Genomic DNA, 17,367 nt, shown 5'->3' with positions numbered 1-17,367 from the left:
ACACACACACACACACACACACACACATGCCCCAAGAAGGAAAAACTGAGGGGGTGTGGGGCACTTCATTGTTACTTTTTAGGAAGGGAGGATTGACTTGCTGTTACTTTTTCAAGAAGCTGCACTTTGGTTAGAGGGCTGTACTGACTCTGTACGTACTCTGCTTTCCTGTACTTACAAATACTGAATTCAGATTTTATGAATCTGTACATAGAAATGTCTAGATCTCAAAAGAAATCATTCTGTTTAAGTTGCCCGTACCTACCATCTGGATGTTCTGGAATCTGTGTTTTTTGGGTCCTTCCTTCCTTCCTTCCTTCCTTCCTTCCTTCCTTCCTTCCTTCCTTCCTTCCTTCCTTTCTCTTTCTTTCTTTTTCTTTCCACAGTTTTGTGTATCTCAGGCTGGTTTGGAGCTCACTACAAATGCCTGATCCTCCTGCCTCCACCTCACAACTGCTAGGTTTACAGCCTTACACCATCACACCTGTCTTGTGTAGTGTTGGTGATGGAACATGGGCTTCATGCACGCTAGACAGGCAGTCTGCCGACTGACTCCATCCCTGGCCATGATTTCTGTATTTGTGAAGAGCTGTAGAGTCGATGGGGGCACTGTCCACTGTGACAAGTACTAGAGCCCCACGCCTTCCTTCTGTTCTAGAAAGGTACTCCAGCAGTTCCTTCTAGACAACCCCTGTGCAGTGTGACTCAAATCAGATGACACTGGAGACACACCGGGGACTTAGAACAGCTGCCAAAAGTGCATTGTCCAGGACAGGAAGGAGCCAGGAGAGCCCAGCCCGACACCGTCAGCCACTTTCAGAGGACAGGAGGGCCCTGTGGTGGAAGAAGCTTCAGCCATTTCTACCTCCTCTTCTCGGGTTCACATTGTCCTCCTAGAGCTGGGTGTCTGGGGAGCCATAGCTGTGATGTCTCACTAAAGCAGAGACTCCTAGTAAAGAAACGGCTGCGATTCCCTTCCCTCTTCTCTGCCCTCTTCCCCCATCCTTTCTCTTTTAAAGACAGGCTTTCCTGTAGCCCAAGCTGGGCTTAAGTACATCCTATTTAGGATGGCCCTCCCTCCGCTGGTCCTCCCGCCTCTGCTTCCTGAGTGCTGGGTTTGCAGGTGTGTGCCACCCCTGCACTGTGGTGCTGGAAAGCACACCCACAGCTTTGTGCACGTTAGGCAAGCATTGTATGAAATGAGCTGCATCCCCAGCCAGCCAATCAGACTTTCCTTTTTTTATTTGCAAGTTTTTATTTTGAGATACAGTTTCACCATGTACACTAGGCTGACCTCAAGTTTTTGATTCTCAACCCTCTTGCCTCAGCTCCCCTAGTCCTGGGAAACAGGCATGTAATGTAAACCATTGTCGTTGTGAACCACTATGCCCTGTTTAAGTGAAATGCGCACCAGGGATTAGTAAGCAACAACGTATTGCCCCTCTTCACCAGAGAGGTTTCCACCAAATCTCAGCGCTTGCCCAGCTCACTGGCGAGTCCCGAGTTCCCTTGTGATAGGCAGGGCAGGTGGGCTGAGTGTTGGATCACATGACTCTGGCATTCCCAGGTGAACTTGCAACTGGCCATTTCCACTGACTAGTTCAAAGGCTGTGGCTTCAAAGGGCAGCCCTGACCCACTCTCCTAACTTTGTCTGCTAGTTCTGCGATTGCTCAGCAGAAGGCTTCGTGTCTCGGAGAGACATAATGGATCTAGTTCAGATATTCCCAAGACAAAGTGAGGAACACCACCCCTTAAGATGCATTGCGCCTGTTACACCCATCACTACTTCTCCTGTTCTTACTCCTAATTCCTCCCCGTACATCAAGCCACAAACACTTTAGTATGTATCTCAGAAGCAGGACCCTTCCCTTTTTTAAAAATACAAACTATCATGATAGTCTCTAAAATAGGAGCTACTATATAGTTTTGTTTTGTTTTGGTTTTTTAAACCAATGACTTGGAGCCTATTATTTGTACTTTATTTCATTTTGGAGTGAATATATGTCATCTGTAATACTTAGATTTTTTTTATGTGTTTTGTGCATTTCAAAATCAAGGTGACTATGGTAATGACCACTCAAATATAAGAGGACTTGTTTCTCTTCCTGCAGTTTAGAGCAAGGGTGTGTCTTGCATTCGGTGATGTCAGTTTTTATACAGTATGCTATATAAACATGGGCTTTGGGGGCTGGAGAGACGGCAGTTAAAAGCAGTGGCTGCTCTTCCAAAGGACCTGGGTTCGAGTCCTAGCTCCCACATGACGGCTCACAGTTGTGTGTAACTTCAGTTTCAGGGGATCTGATGCCCTCTTCTGGCTTCCTTAGGTACCAGGCACACATGTGCACAGATAACATGCAGGCAAACACACCCCCACCCATAAACAATACAAATACAAATGTCAAATGTGCTCTGAACACATACTTAGGACATTTTCCTTTTTTAAAAACGTATCTATTTAGTGTGGGGTGGTCAGAGAACTTGCAGGACTTAGTTCTTTCCTTCCATCATACAGAGTCTGGAGTTGAACTCGGGTCACCAGGCTTGGCAGCAATCTCTTTTGCCTGCCAAGCCATCTCCTGGCTCTGGAAGACCTTTTCAGTCACAATTTCCTTTATGGGGTGTGTGTGTGTTGGGGGTTATCCATTCATGTGCATGTGAAGGTCCGTGGACCTCAGGCGTCCTTCCTCAGGAGCCATCCACCTGGTTTTTTGATACCAGGTCTCTTTCCTGGCCCAGAGGTCTCCGAGTAGGCTAGGCTGGCCAACACGCCCCAGGAACCTACCTGTTTGTGCCTCACCAGTGTTGGGACCACAAGGCCACACCACTATGCCTGATTAAGAAGTTTCTTGCTTTGAGGTCTGGATAATGAAAGCAAAGTGAAGGCTTCATGAAGTCATAAGGAAATCATGTTTTCCAGTCCTGTGTGGCTATGGGACCTGTCACCTCGCCCTGAACATTTCTAAGGGTCCTTTGTGCAAATCAGTTTTCTATTTTCACCTGGGTTAAGTCCTACCCCAGCTTTTCAACACCTGGACATGGGCAGAAAATCTGAGCTGAAATTAAGGAGCAAAGAAAGGAGAGCCCCTACCCTACCCTGAGTCAGGTAACTCTGGATCTAGAGGGGACACTTAAGCAGGAGAGATGTCACGAGAGATTAGTAACCCCGGACCCCAAGGAGGGGACAAAGCCTTCCAGTGACCACTTCTGGGCCTCAGACAAACAAAAAGCCCAGGTCCACAAGGGCCTTTAACTTTGCGTTTACGAAGCCCACACACCCCTCTTCGATGCAGGGCTAAGAACGTAGTTGGACCTTTCTTTGTGTTTTGTCTCTTTTCCTTTTAAGCCAAAGTGACTGTCTCTGCCAACTTTTTTTTTAAAGATTTTTTTCTTTTGTTATTTTTGTATGTGAGTGTTTTGTCTGCAAGTATATATGTGCACCACATGCATGCCTGATGCCTACAGAGACCAGAAAAAGGCTTCAGATCTCCTGAGACTAGAGTTACAGATGGTTGTGAGTCACCATGTGGATGCTGGGAATCAAACCCAGGTCATCTGTAAGAGCAACATGTACTCTTAACTGCTGAGTCCATTCTCCAGCCCAGAATAATGAAAATCATTTCTACATAGAAGTTTCTCCGGTAACGTCACCTTTTTTGCTATATACTCAGGAGAGAGGGCCAAAACAAATTATGTTGACCCTTTCCAACAGACATCTGATAGTAATCTCTTCAAGGGCATTAGTTTCTCCTAATTTAAAAATGTATTTACTGTATGTATATGTATACATATTTGTTGTGATTATAGGTGGTCAGGTGTGTAGAGGTCAGAGGTCAGCCTCATGTCATTCCTCAGGAACTTTCCATCTTGCTTTTTGAGACAAGGTCTCTAATTAGCATGTGGGGCTCAATGAGTCAGCTTGACTGGCTAACCCTGTGCCCAGCTTTTTACCAGGGTGCTAAGGATCAAACTCAGGTCCTCGTGGTTGCAGGGCAAGCAGGTAAGTGACGGCACCACCTCTATCCCAGACACAGGAGCATCGGTTTCTGTGGTGCAGACCTGGTTTCCTTTGTCTTCAGTGAGTGGTCCAAGATAGAGGAAAACTGATAAGGCCGAAGGACCCATAACTCAATTAAGTGTTCAACTCTGTTGTTAGGACTTTAAACAGGTGTCAGGTACCGGGTTGTCACTCATCTTAGTGTGGTTTCAATCAACCTGAACCCCACCTTCCTTCGGTCGGCAATGGTCAGGACCTGAGACCAGAAGCGGCAGAGACTGTGCTGTCAGTGGTTGTCTAGAATACAAAGGGCACCAGGCTCTAAAACAAGGATAAAATCATTTCCTGTCCATGCTAACCGATGGTGACAGAGTCCCGTGGGCCAGAACTGAGCAGCTTTGAGTCTCTCTCCTTAGTTTAGTAACAAACCAGATAATATTTGCAGGCGGCAGATTGAGATAAGGCATTTCTCAAACTGCCAAGAAATAAAATTAGAACGGGTGACTTTTAGCTGGTGGCTTGAAGTGCATCTGTGTCAGTTTGTGTGTGACATGTGAATATATAGTCATTTCTTCTTCCCGTCAGCCATTGGGAGGGGCAGGGGGTGCACATGCACCTGTGGGCAGACAGATGCACATCTAGCTTTAGTATCAAAAAGGTTGCTTTAGGGACTGGGATTGTGGCCCAGTTGGCAAAGCCCTGGATTCTATCCCCAGACCACACCAGCTAGGCATGGTGGCACATGCCTGTATTCTCAGCATTCGGGAGGTAGAGACAGGAGGGTCGAGGAGTTCAAGGTCATCCTCAACTACATTGAGTTTAAGACCAGTGAGATCCCATTTCAAAAAGCCCCAAATAGTTAAAATGGGGGAGCGGCAAGCCTGTCATGAGAGGCGTAGCTCTCTGGCCTTCCTGGAGCCCTGTCGTAGGCTGCAGAGATAGTTCTGTTACCTCCTTGCCTCCTACAGTTGGTTTGCTCTTGAGGCCAGCCTTGTACCAAGAGGGAGGCTTGGACAGCCCAGGGACTGCCTGGACTTGGGCCACACTGACCCACGAAGCACCCTACTGTCCTCGTCTCTGCTGCAGTCCCCATTTCTGGGCCCTTCAGTTCTGTCATCGTGTGACCTCCCCCAGCATGTCTCTCGGTCCTCTGAGTGGGGCCTTGTAAGAGAGGAGCTGACTGGTCAGCTCAGGCTGCCCTTGAGCTTCTGATCCTCCCGAGTCACCACACCTGGCGCTCATAAGCCATCTGAGTGACACACGTGTCCATCAGTACCATGTTACTCTTTTGGTGGCTACTGCCATCATGCCATTCCACACTTGTGGTGATTTAATCCTTTGTACAATCTCAGCTTAGTGTGAGCCAGAGAGAGAAAGAGGAGAGAGGGAGAGAGGAGAGACTGAGTTCAGTTCAGATCCTAACTCGTCCAGCTCCATGACCTTAGACAAACTGCCTTCCTTTCTAAGCTGTGGACATCCTTCTGTTCAGTGTTCCAGGGCATAGTGTGGATGGGATCACTGGGCAAAGGTGAAGGACTGTGGTGTCCAGCACAGACTGGACATCCAGTTAGCACTCTCAGGCCTGGCCCCATTCCTCCCTGTCCTTTCCCCTGGTGCTTGAACCAAACGGTCTACACATTTGCTGTGGCCGCTTCCAAACCTACTCCAGCTGCTCTCTGGTCCCTGGAGCTTCCCAGCTGCTAAAGCTAGTCTTTCCTTGGTCCTTAGCTCGGCCGCTGTCTGTAGAAGCAACAGCCTTCTCTTGGGAGCTCCCTGTGCTTAGCTCTGCATCCTCCTGGCTCTCTTAGAGTTCTTGAAGTCTCTTAACCTCTCCCACTGACTCTCTCTCACAGGAGAGTACCCATTTGTAAATGCATCTCTTGTCCTGAGCTGCCCATGGTAGAGGTGGTCAACCACCTGTAGCAAAGGGTGTGCCACAGTATACTAAGACTTAATAGTAAAGTGATTGTAGAATATCACTCACACACACACACACACACACACACACACACACACACACACACACACACACACAGCGGGGATGGGGGGGTGGGGAGAGAATGTTCGTTCTTATATAGCTCAGGCTGACCTTGAACTTCTGAGATTTCCACCTTTACTTACCAAGTCCTGAAAGTGTGCTCCACTACATCCAATCCTCATTAATACTTTTGTGAAAAGTAGAGCCTGGGGCTAGAGAGATGACTCAGTGGTTAAAAGTGCTTGTTGCTCCTGCAGAGGACCAGGTTTCTGTTCACAGGTGGCTCACAATTACCAGGAACTCTAGTTCCAAGAGATCCAGCACCCTCTTCTGGCCTCTCTGGGCACCTGCATGCAGGTGCAAAGATATATGCAAAATGATAAATGAATAAAATTAATTCTTTTTAGAAATAGGGCTGTATAATTCCAGCACTTGGGAGATGGAGGTTGAAGATTATCCTGAGCTACATAATAAGTTCCTGACCCTCCTGGGTTACATGAAACCTTGTCTCAAAAAAAAAAAAAAAAAAAAACAAAAAAACCAGGAAACACAAATCTTTCTCCTGTTATCCTTTGTTTTTAATCTTTCTTTGCCCTTCACTGTTAGATTTTTATCCTGCCTTTATAGAATGGGTGGTGGGCTGAACAGAATAGTGTTTTATTCCCTGTTGCTACCATCTGCTTATAACAACAGGGATACATCATCCGACACTGCTGGAGGGTGGGAATCCAGAGCAGGATTTACGAGGTGGACATGGAGGTGCCAGCAGAAGCTGCATTCCTTCCAGAAGCTTTGGGGAGGTCTGGTTCCAGCCTGCGCCAGCTCTGCCAGGCTATACTTGTCTTCTGGCCAGGACCCCATGTCTTCCTGTCTTCCCAATCTCGGCTTCTGTGTCTGCGTCCCCTCCTGACTCCCTCTTGGAAGGATCCCTGTGTTTCTCTGGGGCACTCTAATGACCTTAGTCCCACCTAGATGGTCCAGGATTCTCTCCCTGACTCACAATTGTTAACATAATCACAGCTGCAGTGCCACTTTACTGTGTCAACTCATGGGTTCACAGGTCTCAGGATGTCTTTGGGGGCCAGGTGGCGGTGTTTGTGTTAAGAAAAGCCTGTGAGCGCATCTCACTGCTTCTGGTCGTTGAACTTAGTGTAGAAATGAGGGATGGTCCAGTGGAGGAGCCAAGAAGTAAAAAGGTGGCACATGTGTGAATGCAGCCCTTGGGAAACTATGGCTAAGGGAGGGGGCTCAGTGGGTAAAGTGTCTTGCCATGTGAGCACGAGGACCCCAGTTCGATCCCCAGCACCCACATCCACATAAATGCCAGGTGTGTCGGGCCTTGTAATCCTAGTGTTGGAAGGCCGAGATAGGTCTGAGGCCCTGCTGGCCAGACAGCCTAGCTGAATCAGCTCCAGGCCAGTGAGAGACCCTGCCTCAAAAGTAAGCAAGGAACAAGTGAGGCAGTCAACTCCTAGCCTCCAGGAGGACACATGCACACATTCGCATGAACATGTACATATACCACACACACAACATGTGCATGTTAGAAGTTACACTGTTTTGTTCCATTTTGTCTTGCTTTGTGATTTTCTGTGGTGATAATCTGTACAGAGCCTTCACAGGAATCCTAACCCATGTTCTTCTTCTCTTTCCTCCAATGGCTGTTTCCTGACCTCCTCTCCACCCAGGATTTGCGCAAGCAGGTAGCACCGCTGCTCAAGAGCTTCCAAGGGGAGGTAAGTAAGCCTCCGTGTTCACGGTATACTCAAGCCACCTTTTGTTTGCATGTTAGATACTTTTCTTATTCCTGTGACAAAATGCCAGACAAAAGCCACTTGAGGAAGGAATGTCGACTGGCTCACAGTTTGAGGGTGGGATGGGCTGGCAACGGTAGCCTAAGGCAGCTTGCTTGCGTCCTCGTTCAGGAAGCAGAGAGATGGATGCTGATGTGAAAGTGAGCCTCAGCTCCTTTTGATTCAGGCCGGGTGAGAAGCTGTGGAAGTGGACTGACTGTCACTGAGTCTTGAAACCCCGGGGCACAGTCTCCTACTTCCTGAACACCCTCCACTTCCCCGATGTCTCAAGGGACACCTCCCTCTCCCCCACAGACAGGCTGTTAAAGTGAAAGGAGGTCAGAAATACCTTTAGAAGAAGCCAATAGTAACTGTTGTCTTTGATTGAAAAGTTTGAAATTTTATAATCATAACGATTACATGTAATTATTATGGCAAAGTCATCAAATTTAACTCATGTTGAAATTAGATTGATTGATTGCTGTACTTAATTTTCTGTTTCACAAGCCCAGACAATTAATTGGGAGCGAGAGTTAACCTCAGCGTTCAATCCAACTTGAAGCATGTCTACTCCAACAGTAATTTAAACAATCCTTCACAGCCAGGCCTGGTGGAGCACTCTTATAATCCACCCAGCACTCAGGAGACTGAGACAGGAGGATTTTGTTCTAGATGCCAGCTACATAGTGGCGTTTCCGTTCAGCCAATGCAATATGGCAAAGCCCTGTCTAAATACAAACAAACATTCACCCCTGGAACATACAGAGGTCAGATCCCCCGGAACTGGAATGAGACATGGTTGTGAGCCACCACGTGGGTGCTGGGATCGGAACTCTGGTCCTCTACAAGAGCAGCAAATGCTCTTAACTAACCTGAGCCTTCTCTACAGCCCTTTCATGTTTTTAATCTGCTGAAGCTGTGATATATTTCTCCACTTCCATTCTTTACATTGTCTTCATCTTTTTTCTTAGTAGTAAAATGGTTTATCAGCTGTGTGAGTTGTTTTTTAAAGAACCAACCTTGAATATGTTTCTTTGGGTGCTTTTTTTGTTCATTTCTGTTTAGTTCTTTTATCTATTTTGAATTATAGTTAATTATGTTTATTATCCCTACATGAACTAAACTGTTGTACTCTTTGAAAGCTGCTGCTTAGCTCAAGACTTCCACACTTCTATTTGTCTTCTAATAAGACCTTGAACTTTTACCAAAGGTTTTCCCCTAGGCTCCACACTAGTGCTGCCTAAGCCAGTGGCTCCCTGGCCTTGCACCTTGCAGGCCACACCTTTCTCAGAGAGGACAAGGAGAGGAGAGAAAATTCTAGAAATGGCCTTTTCTCTACCAGGGAGTGCATTGCCTTAGCCGAAGGATGATAATCCTTATAGAGCACCAAGGATGCTGCCACCAAAGTCTCACTTGGGGAACCAGTAAGCTTCCTGGGCTTCATGCAAAGTATAGGCGAGAAGCCTGGGTGACTCCAGAGCAGCCACAGCACCAGAGTCTCATATGGACAGCACTGTCCCTGTTGCTGCGTAAGTGGAGTCCCAACTTCCATAGTCTGTCTACCCCGTGCCTCCCAAAAGCACAGGGCCTCGTGCCATGGGAGCAGAATTATACACAAACACCTGGGAAATGTAAGAGGAAGTGGCTGAGGGTGTAGTGGCTCCCCAAACTCCTTCCGTGATGGAATACCAGTTTTTAGGCTCAGTTTTGAGGGTCACTCACAAGTCGTTTTGGCAGTTATGCTAGGAGCAAAGTGCTATATGATACAGTACACACAGTTCCCCCAGGAGAAAGAGTTCTGTCAGCCATTCATGGGATAGACAGAAAACTCCATTAGAAAATAGAAAATGAACAATTCCTAACTTATCTTCAGAGGCTACTCTAACCTTGTTGTCAGAATCAGACAAGAACAGGACAAGAAGGAAAATCCAAGTCATTCTTATTTAGTTAGATGATTCAGGAGCCCTGAGAAAGGTAACTGGAAGAAGCCACTAGGGTTGGCATCTCCCTGTATGTACTGTTTATTTGACAGAGGAAGATTGCATTAATCTTACTTTATAATATGGCCAGGTGAATGGGGAGTTGCCATTTCACTAATTATAAGAAGAGATTTTGATAAATATCTATTCATGAGGGCTGGTTAAAAGCAGCTCTTCCAAAGGACTTGGGTTTGGTACCCAGCACCCACATAGCAACTCTTAACCACCTGTACTCCAAGTCCAGGGGATCCAGAATTCTCTTCTCTCTTCACAGGCACCAAGCATACATGTGATATACAGACATATTCTCAGGTGCACACATGCATGAATAAAGGAAATAACTTTAATTTTTTAAAAATGATTAAACAAAAACTACTAGCCAGCTGTACATAGAAAGAACCTTTTTAACTTTGCAAAAAGCTGCCTGTGTACTTCAACAGCAGTCACCAAACCTACCTGTGTTAAAACCAATTTCTTTTCTTTTTTTTTTTTTTGGTTTTTCGAGACAGGGTTTCTCTGTGTAGTTTTGTGCCTTTCCTGGAACTCGCTTTGTAGACCAGGCTGGCCTCAAACTCACGGAGATCCGCCTGCCTCTGCCTCCTGAGTGCTGGGATTAAAGGCGTGCGCCACCACCGCCCAGCTAAAACCAATTTCTTTATGACCAAGAACTAGGAACAGAGCTCAGAGGTCAAGTACTTGACTAGAATCCCTCAACAAAGGGCAGATGGGCAGGATTATGGCTCAGTGGTAGAGCTCTTTCATGGCATGCATAACACCCTGGATTTGATCCCCAGCACCAATAAGACAAATAGTAAATGAGTAAAGTAAAACTTAACTCTGAAGACAGATTCAAAACTTTGACAATAATCACCAAAAGGATGACAAGCCTAAGTTGTTGCATAGTTGGAGTCCATGACCAAAAGAACGCTGCACACACTGTTGCAGCCCTTCCCATCCTGGACTCACAAGAGACAGCACGTGAGTTCGTTTACAAGAGTTGGGTGCGACTCTTTCTGCCTTTGTCTGTTTGCAGTATTTGTTTCAGAACAAAATAATCCTGTTTCTGATTACATAGCAAAAACTGCATGGCTTTTGTTTGCTTGGTTTGTTTGTGACAGGGTCTCATGTAGACCAGGATAGCCTTCTTTACCATGTAACCAAGGAAGACCTTGAATTCCTGGTCCCCTTTCCTCTACTTTCCAAGTGTTGTATGGAATCAAGGGACTTGTGCATGCTAGGCAAGTGCTCTCCTCACTGAGCTCCATTCCAGGCCCCCTGATGGGTTTTAGTTTGCCAGGGAAACTCGGGTGCTCAGGGAAAGCTATGAACCTAGACAGGCTGATAAGGAAGGCGAAATGGCAATCACGTTCAGAGTGTCCACCATTGAAATTCCATGTGGGGGTCAGGTAGGGAAGAAGAAGGAATACTTTTCCCTGCCCATTGCAAGGTTCATGGGTGACCCTGTAACAAAAGACAGATGAGTAAGAGAAGGGTTACCCACTCAGTGAAAGCCTCCCTTCAGAAGTAAAGACCAGTGCTGACACAGGAGGGTGCAGAGTTCAAGGCCAGCCTGTGGAGCAGGGTGAATGGAGGGCCAGCCTCCACTACATAGTAAGAGATGGTTTAAAAAAGCTGCATACATCTATTGTAAGCCATGTTTTTATATATTTATGTATTATATATGTTACATATTATAAATGTGTGTTGTTGTTGTTTTATACGGGATCACATGTGGCCCATGTAAACTGGCTATATAGCCTGTAATCCTAGCACTTGGGTGCCAGAAACAGGAGGATCAGAAGTTCAAGGCCATCCTTGGGTACATAGCAAATTTAGGTCCAGATTGGGCACATGGAATCCTGTCATAAAAACTAATTTTTTTAAGGATCAGAGACATCAGAGGTACCTACAAGTATCTTTATTGGGGTCCTGTAGAGAGAGAGCTCCAGGCACTTTGAGGACAGGACAGACTGACAAATTCTAGGCACAAGACACAGGGACACCTTCTCCTATGTGGCTCTCTGCCCTGGCCCTGCACCAGGGACCTCTTTCTTACGCAGCCCAGCCAACCGCAAGCCCTGGGCCCTTCTACAGTAGTGGAAGGGACCACTGTGGTTAAGGTGGCAATGGGAATTTTAATGATCTTAGAGCAAAACCCCAAGGCCCGAGCAGCACAGGGTCCTCCTGGAGGTTGGCTGGGTGATGGCTCAATTAGAGGCGCGGGACTGTGCTGAGGCAAGTAGGCCAGCTCTGTAATTGAAAGCACATTTTCCCCTCCGAAGCTGCAGCTGGTTTAGCTCTGCTCATGCAGAAAAGGATATAACCTTGCATAACATAGGAAATGAACGGTTGAGAGAGAAGCCAAATTCAATTTTAGTCAGATATGTTGAGGCCGAGCCCATGATCTATGGGAGCCGGGGCCTGAGCAGCTAGCATGTGGAAAGGCGCGCACTCAGCACTCTATTAATCACGGCCGCCCGCCTGGCGCTGCCGCCCCTGTGTACAGGGGGCCACTGCGCCCGCGCTCCTCCTCAGCGCTGGAGAGCAGCCAAGCACTCCAGAAGTTAACCTCTTAAAGACCCGGAGCTGCTTTCTGTTGAATAAATGTAATTTTGTGGTCAGAAATAAATGCTTGTGATGTAGCAGGGAGCTTTGAAAACAACAGCGAGCCAAAGCTATTACAAATTGCTCCGTGTTGGGGAAGTCAACAGCACACATCAAAATTCCGCATGTAAGGCAAATTGATTTCGGCCCAGAGCTCTGCAGCTATTCAATAAAAGTCCTATTAAACCATTGTGTGTAATGAACAATCCAGAGCAAATCTAATATTTTCAGAGGGTAATTATTTTTAACGTCCTCTCGGTAGCCATCACTAGATTTCTTGGATGTTTACAGTGGGTACCCAAGTGGGGTATGCTCTACCCAGCTGTCATTTGGCCTCTGAGCTGGGAAACCCCTGTGCATCCGGCTCCCAGCTGCCTAGCAGGCACCTGGCAGTCTCCTTGTGCCTAGAGTTAAGTGAGGGCCAGCCTGCTCCTCCAGGAGGATGTTCCGGGGCTCTGGTGTCTCCCAGAGCCAGGCACATAGAAGATGCCTGAGAAGTTTTGTTGAATCAACCTGAACTGGTGGAAACAGACAAAAGGGAGCTTGGAAAGCATGGATGAGGGCAGTGCAATATTGGTAGTATTTACTTAGAACCTCAGGCAACAGAGGCCAGTGGCCTAAGGCAAGAAAGTCAGCACCCAGGGGACTCAATGGCAGACCTGGTACTGTGGGACATGTCTGTTCTACTTGGGTTTCTTGATCCTATGGGAATCAGACTCTTTATTACCTGGTGACTCTTGACAGCTAAGCAAGACTCACCCCACCCCCACTCATGGTGGATTTGTAACCCTGCCTTACCAAGTCACAACTCTTTTTTTTTTTTTTTTTTTTTTTTGGTTTTTCGAGACAGGGTTTCTCTGTGTAGCTTTGCGCCTTTCCTGGAACTCACTCGGTAGTCCAGGCTGGCCTCGAACTCACAGAGATCCGCCTGGCTCTGCCTCCCGAGTGCTGGGATTAAAGGCGTGCGCCACCACCGCCCGACCAAGTCACAACTCTTAATGTCAGTCTTCTGTGCAGACTGTAAGTTCTCAAAGACAAGTCTGCGTATTCTTTCTTTGATTCAGTGATGTCTATGTGACTCAATGCAGCGATTCCATGAATGAGACTGATACCAAGGATCACATGGCCAAAGGTCAGAGTGAACTTGAGCAGAGATCACTGAGAAACATGATAAGCCGCTGGGGGTGTGGCTCAGTGGTAGAGCACCTGCCTAGAATCCCCCAGTGAGGGGCTGGTAGTGTGACTCAACAGAAGAGCACCTGCCTAGAATCCCCCAGTGAGGGGCTGGGGTGTGGCTCAGTGGTAGAGCACCTGCCTAGAATCCCCCAGTGAGGGGCTGGGGTGTGGCTCAGTGGTAGAGCACCTGCCTAGAACCCCCCACTGAGGGGCTGGGGTGTGGCTCAGTGGTAGAGTCACTGGACTAGCATGTGTGAAGTCATGAGTTCAATCCCTTGTACTTCCAAAACTAAACCAGGTTTTCTGCCATTGGATGATCTCATTGTTCTTGTCAAACTGAGTAGCTCATCATGATTTAAGTATTTCTTGCGGGCTCTGCTCACCCTTCATTGATGGTTTTCCTTACGCCAGTGCCACAGTCTTGTTTAACGTGGTTTGTGGTAATTTGTCAACTGGGAAGTATGAGTCTTCCAAGGTTTTCCAGTTTCAAGATTTTTTTTTTTTTTTGGGGGGGTCTGGTTGAGGGCCTTACATTTCCACACAGATTTCAGGATCCGTCTGTCATTTTCAGCAATGAAGCCAGCTGGGGTTTTGGAGTGCAATGCGTTGAATCTGTACATCAGCTTTGTGGCTATTACCACTGTCACAGTGTTAAGTCTTCAATTCAGCAAAGACCTCCATTTGATTTAGTGTCTTTCTATAATGTTTTATAGTTTTCAGAGTAAATGTCATACTTTTTAAAACATTCTTTGACGATTTCATATATGTTTACAATGTATTCTTTCTACTCCTCCTCCTCCTCCTTCCTTCTTCCTCCTCCTCCTCGACATCATCTCACCATGTACCTCTGCCTGGCCTGGAACTCACTGTACAGCTCACAGAGGTTCGCTTGCCTCTGCCTCCTAGTGCTGGGATTAAAGGTGTTACAGTTACAACTTTGCAATGTCTCTTGATCATATCTGTCCCAAATCTGCCCCCTCCCACTCTTGCTCAGACTCTCAATACTTCCCTTTTCCCTCTGTAATGTCCTCTCTTTTGGTTGTTAATACCCACTGAATCCAGTAAGTGCCATCTGAGTGTGTATGGGGCCCTGCCATCCAGTTAGCCCCGCCCCCAGAGAACAATTGCCCCTCCCCCAGAAGCCATCAGCTGCAATAGTGCTTCAGCTAGGGGTGGGGCGTTATGAGCTCCTCCCCATCCATGCTGGAATATTGACTGGCTTGATGTTGTGTGGTGACCAAACCTGCTGTGAGCTCCTCAGTAATGTCCAGAAGACAGTGCCTCACAGCGCTCCTCCCCATCCTCTTGCTCTTACATTCTTTCTGAATCCTCTTCCCAGAGTTCCCTGAGCCGTAGAGGGTGCCTATGATTGTGTGATTAGGGCTCAGCACTCAGCAGTCAGTATTTATTCTCAGCACTTTAACCAGTTATGAACTTCTGCATTGACTGACTGCTGTCTACTGCAGAAAGAAGCTTTTCTGACCAGTCTAGAGCCGCACTCATCTGTGGGTATAAATATAAATATTACAAGGCAATTTGACAAGACAGCAGTGGTAGGAAACCCACTAGGGTCTGTGACCTTCCACGCCGTGAGCTTTTGAACAGGTTTGCAATGCCAGGCATGACTTCTTTCCTGTGGAACGGGCCTCAAATCCAACCGGAGAGCTGCCATGCCATTACTACACCAGTCGGCACATCTTGTGTAGCATATTAGTATTGTAGCTTGCAGGATGTATGAGTGGGTAAGTCCATTGATGACTTTTCTCCTCCAGCATCCTGCATAACCTCTTTTGATACTTTGATCCATCATCCAGCAGGGAGGAAGCACTATGTCTTGCAACTAAAATTGGTGTGTCTTCATCAATAGGGTCATGCTTTCTCGTCGCGGTGGACAACCAAGAGCAGTGATGTATAGCCTGCGTTGTTTGGTGTGGGGGGGGGGGGTCTCCCCTGACCAACAGCTTACAGGGCGCTCTCTCATGTCTGCCATTAGCACTGTCTCTCCAGCCCCAGGAATCATTGGGGCTTTTTATTTTGTTTTTGGTTTTCGAGACAGGGTTTCTCTGTGCAGCCCTGGCTGTCCTGGATCTCGTTCTGTAGACCAGGCTGGCCTCGGACTCAAGAGTTTTGCCTGCCTCTGCCTCCCAAGTGCTGGGATTAAAGGTGTGCGCCACCACTGCCTGGTTGGAATTGCTTTTCTTAATGTTATTTCAGATGCTTACGGTTAGTGTTATCAAGAGAGGTGACTTTGGTCTGTGCATGGTGCTGCACATCTGTAATCCTAGCCTCACTAGAGGGGTAAAGGCAAGAGGACTGTGAGTTTGAGAGCAGCTTAAGCTGAATAGTGAGATCTTATCTCAAAATGCTAGAAAAGGAGAGAAAAGGAAGATAGAGCTGATTTCTGTATAGTGTTCTTACATTGTGAAACCTTGCTGAACGTTGTTTTATTTGTTTGTTTGAGATAGGGTCTCTTAGGTCCTACAGGCCTCCAACTCACTATGTAGCCAAAGACTTCTGATCCTCTTGCCTCCACCTCCCCAGTGCTAAGATTATAGGCTTGTACCACCGTGACCAGTTTATAAGGTGCTGAGACTAGAACCCAGGGATTTATGCATGCCGGAGCAGCATTCTACCAACTGTTTTACACCTCAGGCGGCTATTCCTTCTCTGGGAATGCTTTTCTGTATCCATTCCATGGTTTTTCTAAAGTAAAAGTATTCTGCTAGGTGGAGATTGTGAACCTCTTCACACTGTGTTTTCATGGAGGGGATGAAGAAATGAATGAACTAGTGAGTGAGGCAGGCCGTTGGCCCCTCCCACCTCTGCAGGAGTCTGCTCACAGCAGTCTCCTGCCCTTGGTGTTTGAGCTGTAGCTCACCTTGCAGTTCTGGAGACTGCAGGCACTCATCCTCCAGCCTCCCAGCTCTTCAGCTGCATGCCTACAGTGGAATGTCAGTGGTGACAGAAGGGCCCTGCGAACCGCTCGGAGAGGACGTTAATTACCAGTTTGATTGTCTGTACCGTTCCTCCTCTGGCATTTGCCCACACCTCTGCTGTGGCCTCTCCTACCATTTCAGTCTTCATGGCAACATCTTCTTTCAGATTTTTGCTAAAACACGCTTTCCTCACCCAAAAATAGACAGACGACTTGGGCTAGCAAGATGGCTCAGCCCATAGTGGTGCTGGCCAGCAAGCCTAATGACCTGAATTTTATCCCCAGAGCCCACACGACGGAGGGAGGAGGAGCTGACTCCTGCACAATATCCTCTAGCTTCCACATTCAAAAAGCGAAGTTTTTTGTTGTTATTGTTTTTCATTCTGTTTGTTTTGTTTTAGAGAAAGAGAGCCTTTTTCTCTTGTAGCTTTCCTTGCAGTTCTGGTTGAGTTTTATGGAGACCGGAGGTAGCTCATCCATGGAGACATGGATGGTCTTGAACTGTTCTTTCTGCCTCCACCTCCCAGGGGCTAGGACAGCAGGGGTTGTGCTACCATGCCCAGGACCATGGAGAAAGTTGTTCCTGCTGCTGATACGAAACATTGTTGTACATTCTCTATATATAATTCTTGGCACTTCAGCTGTACTGTCAACTTGGGAATAAAAGAATCTTAGCTCCCTAAGTTAATCCAGCATCATAAGGAATTAACAGCCCAATTACTCTGGAAACATTATATTTCCTTTTGAACTAGCATAACACAGTGTTTAATACAAACAGTCTTCAGAACAACAGTCAAGTACAGTAAAACAAAGTAGGCCTGTAGCTCAGTGGGTAGAGCGCTTGCCTAGCATGCACAGAGCCCTGGGGCCATCACCAGCACTGCATAAACTGGATGTGGAGCTGTAC

General features: G+C 47.1%; 1 protein-coding gene across 8 annotated transcripts in view; it reads left to right on the top strand.

Moving 5' to 3' along the window:
- The window catches only part of Cux1 (cut like homeobox 1), a 340,338-nt gene that overhangs the window by 156,913 nt on the left and 166,058 nt on the right, over nucleotides 1–17,367 (top strand). For all 8 annotated transcript variants that reach the window (XM_052754026.1, XM_052754027.1, XM_052754028.1 and 5 more), the window contains exon 3: nucleotides 7,662–7,709. In XM_052754026.1, the coding sequence (XP_052609986.1) occupies nucleotides 7,662–7,709 (48 nt within the window). The remainder of the gene's footprint in view (nucleotides 1–7,661; nucleotides 7,710–17,367) is intronic.

This window comes from Peromyscus californicus, unplaced genomic scaffold, assembly GCF_007827085.1.
Source record: "Peromyscus californicus insignis strain IS unplaced genomic scaffold, ASM782708v3 Scaffold_2__1_contigs__length_46816999, whole genome shotgun sequence".
NCBI classification, from domain to species: Eukaryota; Metazoa; Chordata; class Mammalia; order Rodentia; family Cricetidae; genus Peromyscus; species Peromyscus californicus.
Note: the sequence above shows the minus strand (reverse complement) of the source record. Positions and strands in the feature narration are given on the sequence as shown.